The sequence below is a fragment of the Pararge aegeria genome, chromosome 21 (assembly GCF_905163445.1).
Source record: "Pararge aegeria chromosome 21, ilParAegt1.1, whole genome shotgun sequence".
Taxonomy (NCBI): Eukaryota; Metazoa; Arthropoda; class Insecta; order Lepidoptera; family Nymphalidae; genus Pararge; species Pararge aegeria.
Window position 1 is genome coordinate 10552146 of NC_053200.1, and position 19650 is coordinate 10571795.

The 19650-nt window shown below is 37.5% G+C and overlaps 2 protein-coding genes across 25 annotated transcripts in view; both read right to left on the bottom strand.

Moving 5' to 3' along the window:
• Positions 1-1608: 1608 nt before the first annotated feature.
• Positions 1609-13022, bottom strand: LOC120633098 (transcription factor TFIIIB component B''). Its single transcript, XM_039903208.1, has 9 exons — positions 12281-13022; positions 11062-11297; positions 10562-10662; positions 9879-9992; positions 9136-9258; positions 7981-8167; positions 6500-6721; positions 4750-4960; positions 1609-2809 (listed from the first exon to the last, which is right to left on the bottom strand). The coding sequence occupies exons 1-9, from the start codon at positions 12852-12854 to the stop codon at positions 2232-2234; spliced, it is 2346 nt and encodes a 781-aa protein (XP_039759142.1). The 5' UTR covers positions 12855-13022; the 3' UTR covers positions 1609-2231.
• Positions 13023-16153: 3131 nt separating this feature from the next.
• Positions 16154-19650, bottom strand: part of LOC120633048 (potassium/sodium hyperpolarization-activated cyclic nucleotide-gated channel 2) — a 284675-nt gene continuing 281178 nt past the window's right edge. For all 24 annotated transcript variants that reach the window (XM_039903105.1, XM_039903108.1, XM_039903107.1 and 21 more), the window contains one exon: positions 16154-19632. In XM_039903105.1, the coding sequence (XP_039759039.1) occupies positions 19016-19632 (617 nt within the window). In that variant the 3' untranslated portion in view covers positions 16154-19015. The remainder of the gene's footprint in view (positions 19633-19650) is intronic.

The window sequence follows — 19650 nt, forward strand, 5'->3', positions numbered from 1 at the left end:
AATTAAAATTATCAACCCAACGGTTTTATGACAGCTATTAATTAATATAAATTATTGCATACAAGCTATATACTTATTGGGTCATTAAAACACGAGAGTGAGTTCACGTATTAAATTATAGGCATCAGCTCTTTAGGTACAGTTTCGTAATGTCCGTTAATCCTGTCCTCAGTTATTGGATATAGTAGTATATTTAATGAAATAAAAAGGAAAACGATCAGGTCTTGTAGGCTCAAAGATTTAACAAATAATAGTTGAATAACTTATCAAAATGTACTTGCGAGTCTTCAAATTACTTCCATAAAGTTGTTACTCGCATTTGTCTATAACCTTAGAGAAGTATAAGTTTATGAATCATGTAAAATTACAAAAATAATCCTTAATAAATAATAATTCCTAAATTATAAATAACTAGCCCGTTCTTCGTCCGCGTTACGGGCATTTACAAAACCCGTGTACATTCTTACGGAACATTTACGTTTTTTGGTTGAACTTGGAAGTGGAGTCGATTGGCGGTATTCATACATCATACAGTAATACCTGTGTCACTACTCATGGCCCCTAGCATTACCTGAGACGCATTTTTTTAAAAATAGTATCACACTAATCATAGACAGTACACAACCACAAAAAATAAAGTTATCTATGCTCCTTTGACGTTAACCACATTCTTTTATTTTGCGCATTCTTATAAACGTGAACTGCGTTAAACAACACAAAAGACCTAGAAAAAAATTTAAACACATAAGTATACAAAATACTCATGAAAATAATAATTCTCATTGAACTACTACTGAATTCATGCTTTATTATGGAGTTTCACGTACCACAGATAATTTCCTCGCGTTTATTGGCAGTATAATTGGAATTCATGGTATAGCAGCACTTATTTCAACGCAGAACTTGAGATTTGTATCAAACCACATACATATATTTTTACTAGTGCAGGTATTTCTATATCATTGCAAGTGTCACAACGCGCAGGCCAGTTTTTACATATGCAAGGGTTTCATAGGGAAAAAAATATTGTTATCTTATTTTATAGCTTGAATAACCTTCATATCTTGCGATAAATCTTCGCGTTTTTCATTTGGAGAAATTCACTTTCCCGATCGCAATTTTTATAACGCGCCAAATGAGTGTCATTAAAAAAAATAGATAAGTATTACCACTTTTTAACAAAATATTAATATATATTGTGCCAACTAGCATGCCGCTAATTTGCAACTTCCTATTTTTTAGCTCTATTGAATTTGCATTGTTGCAAAATTACCTCGGTGGTGTAAAATAAAAGTGTAATCATTCATTCATTAAATTTTTCTACATTTTATCTAAATAGAAAATCAATCACTCTTTTTCATTCCTTGAAATCATTCTACGTTTTTACCCGATTCTCTCTCTCTTCTCTTCCGAACTTGGGCAGTCCTCTTCTCTAACGGAGGGTAATGTGTTTAACAGTGTATATATGTATATATGTTCCAGTTCTTAAGATATGCAGATAAATAAATGTCTACATCACATCAATCTATTCTAGCGTTAATCCTCAAACAAAGTTTAGATAAGAATAAAATATTTCTCAACTGAATTTAGATACTAAAACTAAAACTAAAACAACAACTTCATCAACTTATTTACTCTTCTACTAACTGTACTGCATTACAATTTCTTTTAGCACCAGATGTAAATATTAATAATATTATTGCTTTCAATACACGTTTTTTTTTTAATTTTGTATTTTTTTGTTTTATCTATTTCGGTCAAGCAGTGCATTGTCTCTGTTATTAGATTAAAATAAGCATTCGCTACATGTCATACAAGATTGAAAATACTTGTGACACTGCTCGGCGATAACAAATGAGGAGATGACAAATAGATCCTTTTAGTATATTCATCTAAAAAGTTCAAAATGTAATCATTATAACCATCAACGTATCACCAAGCCACTACATGGTGAGGGTCTCTTGTCAGAATGAGGAAAGTTGAGGCCTTAGTTCACCACGCTGGCCAAATGCGGACTGGTGATCTTCACATGCCTTTGACAACATTATGGAGAACTGTCATGATTGCAGATTTTCTCAAGAGTTTCCTTCACTATTAAAGTGTTGTTTAATTGACGCATAACTACGAAAAGCTAGAGGTTAGCATGGGATAGAACTGGATCCCTCCCTGAGGAAAGCTGAAGCTTTAATCACTAGGCTATCACCGCTCAAAATTCAAAAGACTATACTACATCAAAGCTGAGTAATTGTGTACGAACTATGCCGTTGTCTTTTAGCCGGGTTTGGCAACACCGACACACTGGGGGCACTATTATGACTTTCAATACTTGTAACACTGCTCGGAGACATGAGCTGTGGGGACGAAGACAGATTTGATCCTTTTGGAGTACCCTTTTTCATGTATCCAACTACATAGTTCAATATATTTGGTGGTAAATCAACGGGAGTCAACTTTCCTGGACCATTTGCTATGTAAGTCTGTAGCATTTTCTTGGCCGGTGACGATGGATCATTAACAGTTAGCACAACTAATGATCCATTTTCTATATTTTTCGGTATTTGCAAAGCGTTGATTGCCTCCGGTGTTTTTATCAGCAAGCTTGGTGTATTTGTTCTGCTGTTTGCCATATCCTCTATATCTCTGGATTTAAAGGCTGAATTAATCGCTATTTTAGATATATCTGGAGTGACCGGTGTCGTTGATCGATTTGGTCGTTTTCTGCTGGTATGTTGTTTTATTATGTCGTCAGTGTTGATGGCGTTTTCATGTGCGGATACCTTGGCTGCTTCCAGGGCCTTCGATCCGCGGCCTGTTAAAAAAAACAGAGAGTTTAATTATAAAAACCATTTACAGTTATAATATGGTTAGTGTATTTGGTTTTTTTCTTTTCCTTTACAAGTTACCACCAATCCATATAGGGCTAGCCTGTTAGAGGTATTGAAATTATATTGAACCTAGTATTATAGAATTATTATGACGGACGACTGGCTCAGTGGGCAGCGACCCTGCTTTCTGAGTCCAAGGCCGTGGGTTCGATTCCCACAACTGGTAAAGTGGGTCTGGGTGTTTATATGTATATTCTAAGTATTTATGTATATTATTCATAAATATATTTATCAGTCATCTTAGTACCCATAACACAAGCTACGCTTACTTTGGGGCTAGATGACGATGTGAGTATTGTCGTAGTATATTTATTTATTATTTATTATATATAATTAAAATATATTAATGCGTAGTATATTTATTTATTATTTATTATATATAATTAAAATATATTAATGATATTTATTTCAATTACGTATGTATTTTTATCTATAAACCTCCCTGGTGCAGCGGTGAGCGCTGTGAATTTAAGTAGGAGGTCCCGGGTTCAATTCCCGACAGGGGCAATTTGGGAATTTATAATTTCTGAATTTTCTTTTGTCTGGTCTGGTGGGAGGCTTTCGCCGTCTCTAGTTACCATCCTACCGACACAGACGTGCCGCTTAGCGATTTACTGTTCCAGAAACCTATTAGTGGTATGACTACTCAGGTTAGCCTGCTACCATCTTAGCTTTCCACCAGGTGAGATTGAAGTAAAGGGCTAACTTGTAGTAAAAAAAATATATATATATTTTGGTTTCTTGCCGGCTTCTGGCTGAGTTTCTTGCCGGCTTCTTCTCGGTAGAATCTGCCTTCCGAACCGGTGGTAGAGTCACTACACACGGACAGACTTGACGTTTCAAAAGTGCTTGTATTAGGCCTAATTGAAATAAATGAATTTTGAATTTTGAATTTTTGAATTTTGGTATATATGTAATATATTATAGAACGCTCTTGGCACTATCCCGTTCTCTTGCAGTAAGTCCTGTCTACAAAGGTTGTCTGTAAGAGATTGCTTGCAGCAATAAGGCCGCCTTTTCATGTCTACATTGTGTTATACTGTAAACTCCTTACTGTTTCTTCACCTTTATGTCATGCATGCAATTAAGTGTTTCTTCTTCTTCTTAAACCAGTACTCCTAATTAGTTGCCACCGTTGTACCAGAATAGTAAATCGCTTGGCCCCAGACCGGCCGGAAAAAAATTCAGGAATTACAAATTCCCACATTCTGTCTGGAATCGAAACCTTTTAAAACCTCAGCGTTATTACTGCGCCAGGGAGCCTCGAAGGTCGTCAAAAACTCCGGGCCAGAATAGGCTAATTTTGAAAGACTGCCCGGAAGTATCTACTCCAGAAACTAAAGGTTTTGTTGATCTAAACTGAAAATCATATTAAAAAAAAACAAAAAGGATTTCCCGCGTAAACGCACGCTGGTTGTCATGACCGTATTAGAGCTTTAGTAAGTCCTTAGTTCCATATCTAAAGATTATGGATTTTGGTATTTATAACAAAAACCTTACCAACTGATAGTTTGAAATCAAATTAACCGGTACAAAACTATGCATATAGGTACATATTCGACGTCATAAAAACATGCAACTAGGTACCTGTTACTAACTTTCATAGAAAATGGGGGTTGAAGACTGCGGTATAGGCTTGATGTTATGTTGCGTGGCGTAAACAATGTATATTACGATCGCGGTTGATTTGCTGTCAGTTCCGTTGTCTGTCTCCGAAACTTTAACATGATCGATATGTAGGTAATTTAAAAGAGATTCCGAAATAAATAATTTTGCTATAAATTACGGAGCTATGTCCGAACATACATAAAAAAACATCCTGAATGATAAAACTCCTTTTTGTAGGAAGTCGAAAGGTACTCACTTTGCCTCATGCGACTCTCCTTGGCAGCTCTCAATCGACTTTTCTCGGCTTGTTTTTCTTTGTTAATCCTTTCCCGCTCGAGTTCCGCTTGCTTAGCGGCAAACGCGCGTTCCTCCGCAAACTCCTCCTTCAGCAGAGTTACATCGAACTGTACGGATGCACGTAACGCCTTGTCTATTTGAGCGCCGTTTAGCCTTTCCTCCTTTTTGAACTGTGTAATGTAAAAGAAAATTAATTATTAACAACGTAACCTGTTGGACTAGCATACGCACCACGAGAAAATTATGTCATAATAGAAAAAATACGAGTTCCGGGTAGAGATAATTCAAACGCATTCTAGCCTGTCAGGTGATTTTCGTACTACATAAAAACATCTATTAAAAGTAGTTTCCAATCTTATTCACCGCGATGAAGTGAACTCGCGCGTTTTTCTCGGTTGTTGGAAAAGGGTAGCCTACCAACTTTCTGGCCGCCCTAAAGTGAACTTGTTGATACTAGATGACCTGGTTAACTTAGCACTACCTACAGCACACTATGTATTGAAGTACAGTAGTTTTTATCTTTTTTTTCCGTCCTGCAACTAGCTTGCTCGTAGTTCAGGGCAAAGCTTGAAAGTTACTCAACTTTCTAAGAAGATACAAACACCTTTAAAGAAGCCTTTCTTCGCAACTTTGTTGTCCATAACTTTGACAATACATGGGACTTTCTTTCAACCACATGTCGACCAATGAACTTGCGCATATGCCAGGGTGTTCAAGATAAGCAGTCTGCAAACTCTCTGTGCGCCCTGAAGTGAGCTTGCTCGTATTTACAGTAAATGTGAATCATGGAACACCATATATAGAAGTATATCCTGATATACGCGCAAGTTCACTTTTGGCGCGGCCCCGTGTTTTATCAAAGTTAGGGACAGCAAAATTGTAAAGGTTTCTTTTAAGATGTCTGTATCCTCTAAGAAAGGTAAGCATGTTCCCATCTCATTAGCAGCCCTGAACTACGAGTAGTCTCCATCTGTACTGGTAGTCTCTATCTTTTTTGAAACCTCCTTAAGAAACCTATCTTCTAAATGCTGATGTCTCTAACTTCGAAAAAACATGGGACTCTCACAGGCGTTCGGTAGAAGCCTAAAGTGAACTTGCGCGTATGTCAGGGTGTTCAAAAGGAGTAGAGTCTGTAAACTTTCTGGCCTCGCAGAAGTGAGCTTGATACTAGATGAGCTGGAGAACTTCGTATTATTAGGTAGTGGTAATCTTATTCACCACTCTAAAGTGAACAGACACTTAAATTTTTCAATATTGGATAGAAGCAGACGTTACTTTGCGGAAATCCATGATATATTATGGAAATCCATGATATATTATGGCAATATAAGCAGGAGGAGAACAGGAGAATCTGTATGGTGTAATTTATAATTGCTTCAAACAGATATTCGGTTTTTATTTATATGTGTAACTGAGTTTAAAAAAACACAGTGAGTATCTAAATGCAATTCTCACGAAAAGATTTTTCGTTACTACACGACCTGTTTTTGTACTCCGATCACTAAAATCTGTCGGACCATTTGAAGTAAGAGTACTAGAATAATAAATAAATAAATACGGACGTTTCGCTCCGAAACTGGAGCATCCTCAGGAGATGTTGACTTAACAATCAATAATTGTTAAGCAGAATTATCTGTTGAGAATCAGCGCTGAAGTTCCGCGAAGCCAGTACTATAATACCGCAACTAACCGCGAATTAGAATATATACCTTCTGTTTGAGCTGCTTTCTCGTCCTCTCAGGAAATAACTGAGCCATCAGAGTGAAGTCTGTCCCCAGTGCAGCCAGAGCGCGGTAAAACTGAACAGTTTCCTGCGCAGTCCAACCAGCCGCCCGACAGAAGTTGTACTTCCGATATTCCGTTCCCGATCCCCAAGCACCTTCGTGGACAACCGATGACACTTGTCGATCGCTTTCCGTTTGTTTTATAACCTGCAAATATTAATTTATGTTTTCCTCACACGTTCTTGATAACAAACTTTATAAGTAGCATCACCACTGAGTAGGAATGTTCATACAGAGTCTGAGGAAGCCGTCTGAAGAAAGCAATCGTGAGTTAAGGTGGCGAGGAAGGACCCTTACTGACCCTTAATGGCATCAGACTTATATATCATTTATACAAGCGACGCGCCATCACGAGCTCAAATGCGTAGAACTACTGTATCTCTTCTTTATGGTGTGGTACAGTTATACTGTAGCTTTACTCGGTAGCAATTTACGTACTTCACTATTTAGTCTTGCTAAGACTACAAACATGGACTGTATTAAATCCGTGTGTGTGGAGCCTTAAAATCGATCTATTTGACGTCCGATCGAAGAAGACACTTGGCGTAACAAGCAACAAAATGTAATTATAATTTTACTGTTAAGAATGCAATGGGCTGGGCTTGTGCAACGCATGGAAGGCCCCAAAGAGGTTGATAGGGGGCACTTTGGAGGGGCGTAGAGGCCGAGGACGACCTAGGGATCGGTGGAGTGATGAAGTTGAGAGGGATATGAGGGTTCTGGGAGTTCGGAGCTGGAAAGAAGCAGCTTCTGACCGCCTCTAATGGAGAAATATGCTTGATCAAGCCAAGGCCCACACATGGCTGTAGAGCTTTGATGATGATGATAAATTATAATTTCATAGATTAGACAATTATACACGCGTTTCCGTAAATATAGGAAATATCTAGACGAGGTGGTATCGAGGGATATGAGTTTTAACATATTCGCAAAGTACTTTTGATAATATGTGCCAAACATTTTATTAAATTTATTAGCATTTTATAGAACATGCTGATAATTGTTATTTAATTAATGAATTGTTTTCCAGAAACAATTAATAATTGATATTGATTCACAACAAATGTTCATGCCATGACGTCGATCGGTTTTTTGATATAAATACGGGTGCATTTCTGTAATCCCGTGAGAGACTCAGATGCAAAGATACCCCTGAAGTAAACTGGTGTTATTTGTACTAAGAAGACCGATGAATATTTTTATGAATAATATACATAAATCCTTTAAATATACAATTAAACACCCAGACACTTAAAATCTATTCATGTTCATCACACACACATTTTCCATTCGTGGTAGTCGAACCCCGGGCCTTGGACTCAGAAAGTAGGGTCGCTTAAAATAGGTTATCATACAAATATAATTTAATTACTTGATTCATAAGATTTACAGGAAGGATACTTTACCAGACTTTGTTCGTCGAGAATGATTTCCCCTTTTGGTCCTAACTTGATTTGCGGTACGGGTGCAGGCTCTGCCGAATTTTTCGTTGATTTCTGTGGTTTCTCTGCTTCTGCTTTTTTCTCTTGTGTCTTCCTCTCCGCTTCTTGTTTTTCTTTTGCTTGTTTTAGTTTAATTTCATCGTCGGTGAGCCTAAAATTATATTGCGTTGTTGGATGTATCATAGTTTCGGTGGACCGATAACTCTTATATCATCGTTATCATTATTATTACCTATCACCTCCTCTTAGAATTTGAAGCGTTGAGGCCGTAATCCACCACGCTGGCCATGTGCGGAATGGTAGACTTCATACGTCTTTGAGAAATTATGGAAAACTCTTAGGCGTGCAGGATTCCCCACCTTCAAAGGCATGTTATATTTAGGAGGGGTTCTTCATACAAATCGAATAATGTCACATAACCATTTGCATACTTACTCATATTTTGTATGGAATTAAAACCGTTTAAAAGACCAGTATTCATCACAGAGGTTGCTACCAGTTAGAAACTATCAGACAAGTTACTGAACTGCCACCCTATTTAGGTAAATTTATCAACAAGTTGCCAACGGGTGTTCTCGCAAAACGTATAATTTGACAGCGACTCGTTGCAAATGTTTTCCGAATATGATAGGTACTAGCCACTGTCACAAAACTTACAGAATAGTCAAATTGCTTCACTAAAACAGATTCCGTAGCAAATGTTTGTGCGAATTGAGATATTTTTATGACGAAGCTGTTTAACATAATGTAAATACTTTGTATTTGTAGAAAAATATCTAGCGAAAAATAACAAGGATATAAAAATGGCAATTCTATTCGACGATTCAAACGCTGATGCATCACAGTATCTAAAGATCTTGATTGGCTGTGAACTGTTGCGTACATGACGTCACACATCAGTGCTAGCTTTCGATTGGTTGGGTACATTTTTGTTGACACATTACATGCTAACCAATATTTTGCGATTTCCATTTCAAACGTTTCATGCATAGTTTGTACTTAGTATATATATTAAAAAGAGGTAATCTAGACACGTTTTTCGAGCTTGAGGTACAAGTATGTGGACAAAAAATATTTGATCCCAGAATCACTAATAAGTTTGCCAAAAATAATACTTACACAAGGGGATTCGAAGTTGGGTTATAGAAGATGAGGTCATACATGGTGAGTGTTTCGCGTTTGGCGTTTTCCCTGCGCCGGCGCATCGCCATCCTGCGGCGACATTCCTCTTGACGACGCATCCTGTCAAACATTCCTTCAAAATCATCCACACCTTATTAACGTTCCATTGCTGCTCAAAGGTCATAAAGGCCTCCCCCTCCTTTCTAATAGGAGAAAGGGGTTTTCTGTTGTGTTACACTAGACGCTTTGCTGATCTCGTGGCCAGCATGTAAGTGTGACGCGACTGTTCAAGAAACTAAAATTAAAAAGACTAAAAACTCTCTAATACCGGTTCCGGAGGCAAACAAATGATACATATTGGCACTCCAGATTGAAACAAAATATAAATTTTCTCAGAGAGCATGTTAAGTTCAGTCCCGCAAAATAGACCATAGACTCTCATAGACCGGAAAGAAATCCTTCGATCGAAATCGATAGGCGTAAATCTCGCGATCATTGCTGTCGAACGCCACTTTTGCATAAAAAAAATTCCAAAAGGTTGCAAAATTTAAGCCTGTCGCGAGATTTGCAAGCAGCCTGCCGATCTCTTTCCGGTCTTTCTCAAAACAGAGCGTGCTCCCGAGTATGCTTACACTAAATAATTCGCGCTTAGTTGTAAAATGTTTCTGGAAATTTACCACCATGGACGAAAATCTATAAAAAAAACTGTTAATAGAGTTCAGCGACCTTGTATAACATACTTGTGAATTTGTTGCTTGTCTCTAACTGGGGACGCCGCAGCTGTTGGCGGAGCGGCCACCACCACTGCGCTGACACTTGAGCAAACAGAATCATTTCTTACTCTACTGACATCTCTGAAACAATTGTAAAGGTTAGACGAGTAATTGAAAATTAGTGAACAAAACAAAAGACACAAATTATATAAAATTTTATATTGTGCTATGATATTGTTGTGTTTTTGTTCAGTATTCTACAGTATTTTGCCTTTACTAAAATCATCATATCACACCATTACCAGCCATCAGGGCACGGGTACGAACAATAAGAAGAGGTTAAGGACATAGTCCACTACGCTAGCCCAGTGTGTATTGGTGGACTTCACAACTTTATTATTATCAATTAATAAGTACGGACAAATGCACTTACACTAATTAACAATTACACTATTATTCTCATAAATTTATGAAATACACAAACAATATGTATTTAAAAAAAGTTAAAGTTGGGACATTACAAGGACTAACACTGCAAGTGTTCAGGGCACAATTTACAATCTTTAAATAAAAATAATTTGACATGTCTGAAAATAGCACCTACTCTAATTTCGAAAAGAAATTAGTGAAATATACAACACAAATATCACCATTGTATTCTGCGGTTCAGATTATGTTTTCTATAGTTATATTTATATAAAAAAGATTACCTATTGGGTAAAGACTGCAATGTGTGCAAATCATGAGTCTGTCGATCTTTTGAGTTAAGGAGGCCACGTCGATTTTCATCCTCTGATTCACTTGCACTACCCTTAAAGCAAAATGTACTTAATAACAATTTAAGCAAAATTAAAAAGAACAGCAACACACAGAAGTCTTTATATATTTTAAGTGTAACCTGTGCAATTAAAGAATCCTTACTAATATTATAAATTTGAAAGTGTGTTTGTTTGTTTGTCTTTACTTTACCCCTTAACCAAGCAACCAACAAACTTGATTTTGATATAGGATTAGTTGAAAGGATGGAAATGAACATGGGCTTCTTTTCAGCCCAGGAGTCATAAAAAACCGTGATAAATACGGGCAAACGACGGCGGCGACAATGAGGTTATGTTCTGCTCTCTTTTGCACAACATGTAGCAACATTGGACACCTTTAAAAAAATTTTTTTTTAATTGTACAGGGTAAATCTATTTTAAGAATATAGTACCTGTACACTATTTCTTCTATGTGGTCCCAGTCTCGGAACTGGACGCAGTTTAGGACGGACTTTGCTTGGTGATGGCAATGGTATGATAGGATCAAAAAGAACCTCAGCATTTTCGGATATTATCTCATTCTTCAAGACATCAATAGGCTTGGGAACACTAGCAGCAGGTTTCAGTGGAACAATACCATCCATTGCTTCATCATCAGTACTTTCTGGGACACTTGGTATACTGTAATCTAAAAAATGTTATTCAGATTATTTTATGCATTTCTCTTAAAACTACATTTTATACAATTTAACTAACACTTTTTATGGTACCATTGCTATGTGTTATACTAGCTACTACATTTTGCACACGAAAGTATTTAAAGGTATGTCAAATCAAAAAAATTAAACCGGAAACCAAAATACTCTTCTGCAGAGCACACTGGTGGTCTAAAACAACTGTAAAGTATATCTAAAAACCTTCAAGTGGTTGATGACCTTTATACCTTTTAACATTTTATTCAAATTTTAAGATTTTTTCCTGTTAATGCAACACTAAGAAAATCACAGTTTTTCTTATTATAGACTATAGCCATAAAATATGTCTAGATACCTGACATATGTAAGTTTATTCATACAAGTGCTATGATGGCTGAGGTCTGGTTTAACAATTTTTTACAAAATTCCTCATTTCCTCAAACTAAACATAAAAAATTTAAAAAGATTAAATAATTGTATGAAATTTAAAAACAATGAATGATGATATTAAAGATTATATCACTAACTGCTAATTAGCCATTGCCAAAATCTTGGCAGAGGGCTTTATAATCACTTTACCATCATTTTGCAAATGGCCTTGGATGAACCTGGCCTTCTCTAAGGTTTATGACATAACAACTCAGTTGGCCTGCTTATTTTGTTTTAAGTAACTCAGTAAGGAAGTTTTAGAAGAGATGAAAGGTTACAACCAAGTAGTAACAGCATAAGCTACTGTAATTTTTTTTTTTAATAGTTATCCCTTAATGCAATTTCACCCGGTGGTTAATACTCATGCAGTCTAAGTAGGTAGCCCGCTATTACTAGCCAAGGCTGGTCAACCATACCAGAGAAAATTCTGAAATTATATATATGTTGAAATTGCCCCTGCCGAAGATGGAACTCGAACCTATCTATTAATACTGCAAATTCTCAAATGCTGCAGGGTCGTTGACAATGTAGTTAATATTCCACTTACCATCACTTGCAATATCCTTCTTAGACTTAGTATTATGGTTGATTTTGCTAATGATCTTTTCTGCAATCTGCAACTCATTATTATCACTTATTTTATGTGCAGTGGGTTGTCTGGTTAGAGGTGTGTGTGGTCTCACTAACTCAGAACTCTTGATTACTTTCGGCGAGGGGGCGATAGGTGATGCGAACGTTTTTTTAGGACTCTCCTTCTTTGCAGGTGATGCGAAAACGTTGGAGGAATTTCTCTTGTTTTCTGTCGAGATTACTTTTTCCGGAGTATGTGGTATTATTGGTGCATTCGATTTGCTTACACTTTCTAATATGGGAGTAGCACTTAAGTTGGATGGTTTTTCTAATGAATTTAACTTATCTATCATGTTATAAGCGCTGTTTTCGAAAGATTTAGATTCCGATACATTTTTAGTTCGAGGCGACTTATTTTCACACACTGGAGTACGTGGGCTTTTAGTACTTTTATCTGGAGCCTCCTTCAACTTATTCTCTGCCACTGCAGCATTTTTTCTTCTAGGTGGCAAAGAAGTAACAGCTTTTATTCTAGCTCTTCGAGTCGACATTATTGCAATATTATTACCACGTGTCTCGCTTTAAAAACACTTACTACTATACTTATTTATAAAATTAAACTCTACTTATTATAATACTCATCACAGTTTTAATTATGTCCTATTTTAAAATGAATTAGGAATGAAAATCGTACAAAAACGAAAAACACTCAAAAGCGCTCAAAAGTCTCAAAACACAATCATAGACTAGGATAGTAATTATAGAACAGCGACAGCTGGGTAGGGATATTAGGGATGCCAGAAAATAATCGATTTTCAATTTTTTAATCGATTTTTATTTTAAAAATATAATCATTGTATATTATAAAAATAACTATTTTTGATAGTGGATTACAGAGCGCGTATACGTGCCAGGTGCAATTAATCAGCTTGGCTGCCCGGCGCACTGCTTGCAGCCCCTCATACCCAGCACAGCCATTCACGTTCCCAATAATTATTTGAACTAAATTTTATTAAAAATAGATAAAACTTTTATGAACAGTAGAAAAAACAAAATTATATTTAAGTTTGTTTGTTTGTTTTGTTTTAAGTCCTTATTGCACACACACATTTTATATAAATTAAACACAAACTTAAAAAAAAATAGAGCGTGCAAAGGCGGTCTTATCACTAAAGCGATCTCTTCCAGACAACCTTTGACGTTAGGAAAAAAAAAACGAAGGAACGGGTTGGTGCAGCAATTTCAGTATAAAATATTTATATATAATAAAATATACATTTATATATAAGTTATTCTTTGCCGAAACCTTTAAAACACCCTGGTAACGTATTGTATTTGAGGTTATGTAAAAAAATTACATTGACAACGGACATGAAAAATTGAACAACAATTTGGTTCATTCAATAATATGAAAATATATTTTTAAATTAAGAAAAAAAAAGAGTTTTCTTTCTTTCACATCCCTTTATTCTATAATTGACAAGTGTCGACTGTCAATGTATAAAATGTGCCAGGCATTGACTATTTTTTAGCGCGGATTTTTGCAATTTTCAAACGACTATTCAATAACTATAACTCGTCCCCATCATCATCATATTCATTTCATCTCATTGAGATATTCCTCTCGATTATTTTTTTAACGCTCGACAATACCTACTACAATGCTTTGCTAAATTTCATGTCTTGTAGTATATGTATCATCTTTAGACTCTGATAAATATAATAAGACGAATGCATTTCGTCTGCCACTAAAAGCGCTATGCTCTCTATTACAGCTACAATTTAGCTTATATTTATTATACAGACACTGATATGATTTTATTCTAATTGTAATATAGCAACCACTTTATACAGCGAACGGAAAACTGTTTTGTTCCATTCGCTGTATAAAAATCTTTTGTCAACCCTCGAACTAGTGGGAATATTATCCATATAATATACTTTCGTATAAATATAAACGGGCTAAACTTCTTCTATTTCCGGTTGCCCTCAGTGCGCAACGCTAAAGGATTACGATTTGTAGAAAATATATTAATTAAACTCAACAGTTTTTCCTTATCTAGGTAATTTTTATATTTCATAAAATTATATTTGCCTCCTACTAAAATGAAATTAATTACTTCTTTAGTAGGTAGGTAAGGCATCGCCCGAGAAATATACAACGAGTTCCCCGGGCATCTAACAGAGTCAAGAAGATGGACATGTGCCGTGTAGGTTTTTAGTTCGGTAATACCTACCCCCCTTTTAGCGACGATAGCTCAGTGGTTAGGACTTCGGCTTCACTGTCGGGGGCCGATTACAAATCTCACACGTGGCTCTAACTTTCCTAAGTTATGTGAGCAATTGAAATATCACCTGCTTCAACGGTGAAGTAAAACATCGTGAGGAAACCTGCATGCCTCAGAGCTCTCCATAATGTTCTCAAAAGGGTGTGCCGTTCACAAATCCACACTGGGCCAGCGTGGTGGACTACGGTCTAAACCCTTCTCACTGTGGGCCGGTAATGGGTTAATATCAGCGAACGAAAAAAACTTAGAAGCATATTAACTACTGCTCAAAAATAGCCTTACGAAAACATAGGCTCAGTGGGAGTGGCTTAAGTGTGCATTTCGTTCGTAATTAACTATACTGACAGTTTAACTGCCGGCCAATCACGGGTGGTTTCGTGCTGCATGACATATAGTAGAAACAATCGTGTGATTTGCGTTTCAGTTCATGTTGCGTGCGCATATAGACTGAATGGTATCCATTTCGAATGTCAATTTTTTAGGAAGGTCGACATCTATGTTTTTTTCGTTCGCTGGTTGATAAGATGATGATGATGATAACCCTTTAAAACCCTTCACTTAACCTCCTTCCTGTTCCAGGGTTGGAGGTAGCCATAAAGCTTTTTCACCGCCAAAAAAGGGGAAAAAAGGTAGGTTAACCTATTGCATTATGTAGAAATACGTACACTGACCTGCGATATAGATAAATGTTAGATGTGGCGCCAAATATATTGTACTGTCAGCGACGTGCACTTCATACATGCTCAAAAGCACTGCCTACCCTAAAATGTATGTATAACACTAACTCGTATAGGAGGAGAATTTTTGCAGTTTTATGCAATTTTCCTGGTCTATGCATACCCTGGTAAGCAACCCAGTGCACGCGACTGTGTACTGTAGGTAATGTACCTCTTTAAACGGATCGTAGGAAATAAAAAGAATGGCACTACTTTAAGACTTTCCATTTAAATATTTTGAGGTCTGGATGTATAATTTTCAGTTAATCCTTCTGTATGTGCATAGATAATGCTAAAGTTAAGAAACTCCGCTCGTGCAACACTGTGACACGGCTTACACGACTTTATGTATTAGGTAACTAAATAAAAAACAATAGGTACAAGTAATAATTGTGTGTGTGCAACAATCGTTTGGTCTAATATTGGATTCGATTCCTAGGCCGGTCCAAAGAATTGTTATTGTTCTTTATCGATATCTACCTGACCTGGCTTGGGTCGGAAAATTTGTGTTATCCAGTTTTCTGAGCATTGATGATGGCACGTCTCGTCCCGTCAACCATCGATCCTGGTTATTGTCACTAATATCAAGCTCGTTGTAATATTTTTTATTAGTTTTTATCCATCTTTCCATCCATGGATGGATGCCCAGCTGTGGGACATTACTAGGCTAGGGTGACATACATAAACGCTCTACGTTCGCTCAGACCGATATCCATTCCGCAGGCTGATCATAATCGCTCTTCTTACGTGAAGAGACTTATGCGAATGTTGTTTTTAGCAAGTAGGGTAATCAAAAATCAACAAATGCGTTCAATGAAGGTTATATATGTATAATAAAACAAGATATCTTTTTCTCATTCTTTAATGCATTTCCTCTAATTTTTTTGACAGCGATGAGCACTTTTGGTGAAAATAGATACCAGAAATCAGTATAATAATATAACTATTTAATAATTAACAGTATCAATAAAAAAAACTCTCGATTTAATATAGGTTTCTCTTTGCTTATAATCAGCCGGTCAACTTCACAATAAAAATAGATCTCTCCTATAAAATTTATATAATTTACAAAAGCGGTAATGTTAGATCTGTGGTTAGATAAAATAACAATAAATAAATGCCTCTGGGGTAAAACGCAATTATATCCTCTTTTTGTAGATAAATTGACAGGCGTCACTCTGTTTAGATTAACAGTGCCCATAATGTAAATTTTCGAGTCAACAAACGTCACGGCGGCGTGAGCGAAAGTGATTTGAATATTTTAGTATGGAGTCTGGCTTATCCACTGTCCGCCATTTTGATTTTTTCCTAAACTAGCGGCCACGGATAAATATTAATCGATATAAACATAAATAATAGATAAACAGAAATAAGCATACTAAAACACCAAAATCTACAAAACTCAAGTTTTGTAGATGTCAAAACCTAAAATTCTATATCCAAATTGGCTATGAAATATAATTTTACGGGAATCCAATACTAGTTTAACAAAGGATTAACCTTCAAAGTTTAATAATATGGAATGGGTGGTATATCCTGAGTTTTATGTTGGTTTTTCCTTACCACTTTTAGGCTTTATGGTAAATCTACCTATTAAGTAGACTTGAATAAACGAAAAAAGATACTTTAGAAGCAATTTGTAGATGCGTTTAATTTTAGTTTTTATTAATAACTGTTGGCACCATTATTAAACTTTGGTAGCATATATTTCGAACACTTTAGGCGATTTTAATTTTATTTAATACTTATTTGTTTTGATGCCAGCTATCTATTACCATAGGTTTATTGCGTCGCCGCTATTTTGGAAATAAATAATTATGGTGGACGAACAAGTAAGCTTTAAATATTCACACCCCTTTGTCTTTTTATATTTAGGTACTGTTAAACTTTTGATTTGAGAACTCCAAAGAAATTTGACAAATTAACGTAACTCTGACTTAACGTTTGTCAACTTGTTAACTTACAATATGGGATTATTACATTTATAAATATATTCGAGTACAAAGTGTGTGTTTGTTGTTGTTTAGTCGCCAAAACTGAGAACTAGGCTGCATTCTTCTACTAATAAGCTACTGCGTATTGGTTCGTCATTCATTAACTATATATATTATTTTGGCTAAAAAGTCAACATTTGCAAAAATTTATTTTTCACAAATTGTCATGATACTATTGGCTTTATTACTAAGCGTGGCGTCAGGTCGGAATAGGTGTGCAGTGTTCTTTCACTCTCTGACATGCTGAAAGCTGTCAGTTGAAGTGACAAACACTGCATAACTGTTCCGACTTTATGCCACGTTCTTTAATAAGGCCCTATAAGAATTAGTCAACGATGAAACGTGCCAAAGATGCGGCGCCGGCGGCGGTCGGCTCAACGACTACTCTACTCTAACCGTAGGGATATGTTAATCGTTGCAATCATCTATTTATTGCTAAGAAAGTTAAAAGTTCGTGAAGTGCTTTCAAACCACTAATCGCAGAAAAAATCTCTATAATATAGAATAAAAGTAAGATTTCAATCCAGATAGAAGTAACAAGCGTCGTTCATGCATGTGTATACTCCACGAGGGGTGGAGACGTGTCGAGTATCGCCGAGCCGGCAGAGGTCGCGCTCGCAAGTCGCAGCCACTGCTGCTCTGTCACATAACCGTAATTCGTCCGAATTTGTTATCGCTCCGGCCTACTTACTCATACTAAATGATCACTATCGACAATAAATTATTTTCACCTACAATTAAAACAAGGTACGAAGTGTTGTGGTGCATCGAAAAAACGAGACGAGCTCGCGATAATTGACTGGACTGCTCCCACGAGCGTCCCCCTATCACTTCTATAAAACGAACCACACTAAAGGCGAATCCTTGTTAATATTACAATATTTACATAAAGAAACGGTTCGAAGCTCTACTGATCCACCTCTACTTAGGAAACCGAGACAAACGGTAGGTCTGATATCGGTAGTTATACTACTTAATATTAATAAAAATAAGAAAGCGTCCGTGTGCTATGGAAACGTGAGGTTTGTTACATTGTGCGTCGCTTGTGCGGCGCGATCACCGCGCGTCCTCCGCTCGTGCGCCCGCGTAACGTATCAGGTATGGCACAGTTTGAGGGTTTGTCTTAATGCACCGGGCGCGGCGCCCCGGACGACGCGCAGCCGCGCAACGATCTACACTCTTCTACGCTCCACACTTTACATACTTATCAACAATTCAAATATATAATAACGTCGTAATCGTTACATCGGGAACGTTTTACATTACATTAACAACGTTCATATTTCCGCGAACGAATCATAACGCATCCGTCAACAATATAGGTCTATTTCGTACGCCAACAGAGCATAAAATAGTGATATCTTTACATTTCAGTCTAGTCTATATAATTAATCATCTCTTTAGTGGCAAGGTATCTCTATAAAGACTCAATAGTTTCGTCCTTCAATATAATAACAGGTATATCTATACAACCGGAATACTTCGCGTATCCGCTTCCTCGCAGCGTCAATGATATAAAATTTAACCTAAATTATAACACAGGAGAATTAAGTATAAGATCACAAAATGAGATTCAGCGGGCGCGGTGGGCGCGCGCCCGGCGAAGTCGCAGCTATAATACTCGTGTCTACGCTACAACTAGCGAGGCGACGCGCGCTCGCACTAAGCCTAGTATTGCTATCGGTCTGGCCTTGGCCTAGCACAGCGTGCGGCGTCAGGGGGCGATGCCGGCGTCCGACTTGTGGAAGGCGGCCGCGCTGGCCAGCGGCGGTGCTGCGCTGAAGTCGTGCTCAGACTTGGGGCGCGGCAGAGCGGCTGCCACGCCAAGTCCCGGAAGCGCCACGCCAGCCATGCGGCACGACGCGGCTTGCAGTGGCTGCAGCGCAAGCCCAAGCGAGCGCTCCGACAGCCGCGCCACGCTGTCGTCCGACAAGCTCACGTGCTCAGCCTCTGCCGCCAGCGCATTCACTACCGCGTTAATAGTGTTCCCCTCCGACGTTGTGTCGTCTTCCCGGTGCGCAACCAGGTTCGGGTTTTTCCCGATCTTGTTCAACCTCTCGGCGGCCACGCTCTCCATGGTCCGCCGCATCAGAGGATACTGATCTAGCACCGCATTAAAGTGGTCCACGGATAACGAGAAGAGATTACAGTAGGTTTCGGCGCGGACGGAAGCGACTCGCCGGGCGTTGGTCAGAAGACAAATTTCACCGAAATAGGAGCCATCGGAGAGGCTCGTCGCAACCTCGCCGTTGGCCATGACGATGTCCACGATACCTTCTTGAATGAAGTACATTTTATTACCGATGGTTCCTTCTTTGATGATGATGTCGCCTGCAGAGAAAAACAAAG

What these genes read in the sequence shown, in the direction of transcription:
- LOC120633098 (XM_039903208.1), bottom strand. Translation starts at nt 12,854, where the DNA reads ATGTCGACTCGAAGAGCTAGAATAAAAGCTGTTACTTCTTTGCCACCT. An exon ending in CCAACTTCGAATCCCCTTGT is followed by an intron (nt 8,168 to 9,135) that starts GTAAGTATTATT and finishes ATATAATTTTAG; the next exon opens with GCTCACCGACGATGAAATTA. An exon ending in GGAGAGTCGCATGAGGCAAA is followed by an intron (nt 2,810 to 4,749) that starts GTGAGTACCTTT and finishes TTTTTTTAACAG; the next exon opens with GCCGCGGATCGAAGGCCCTG.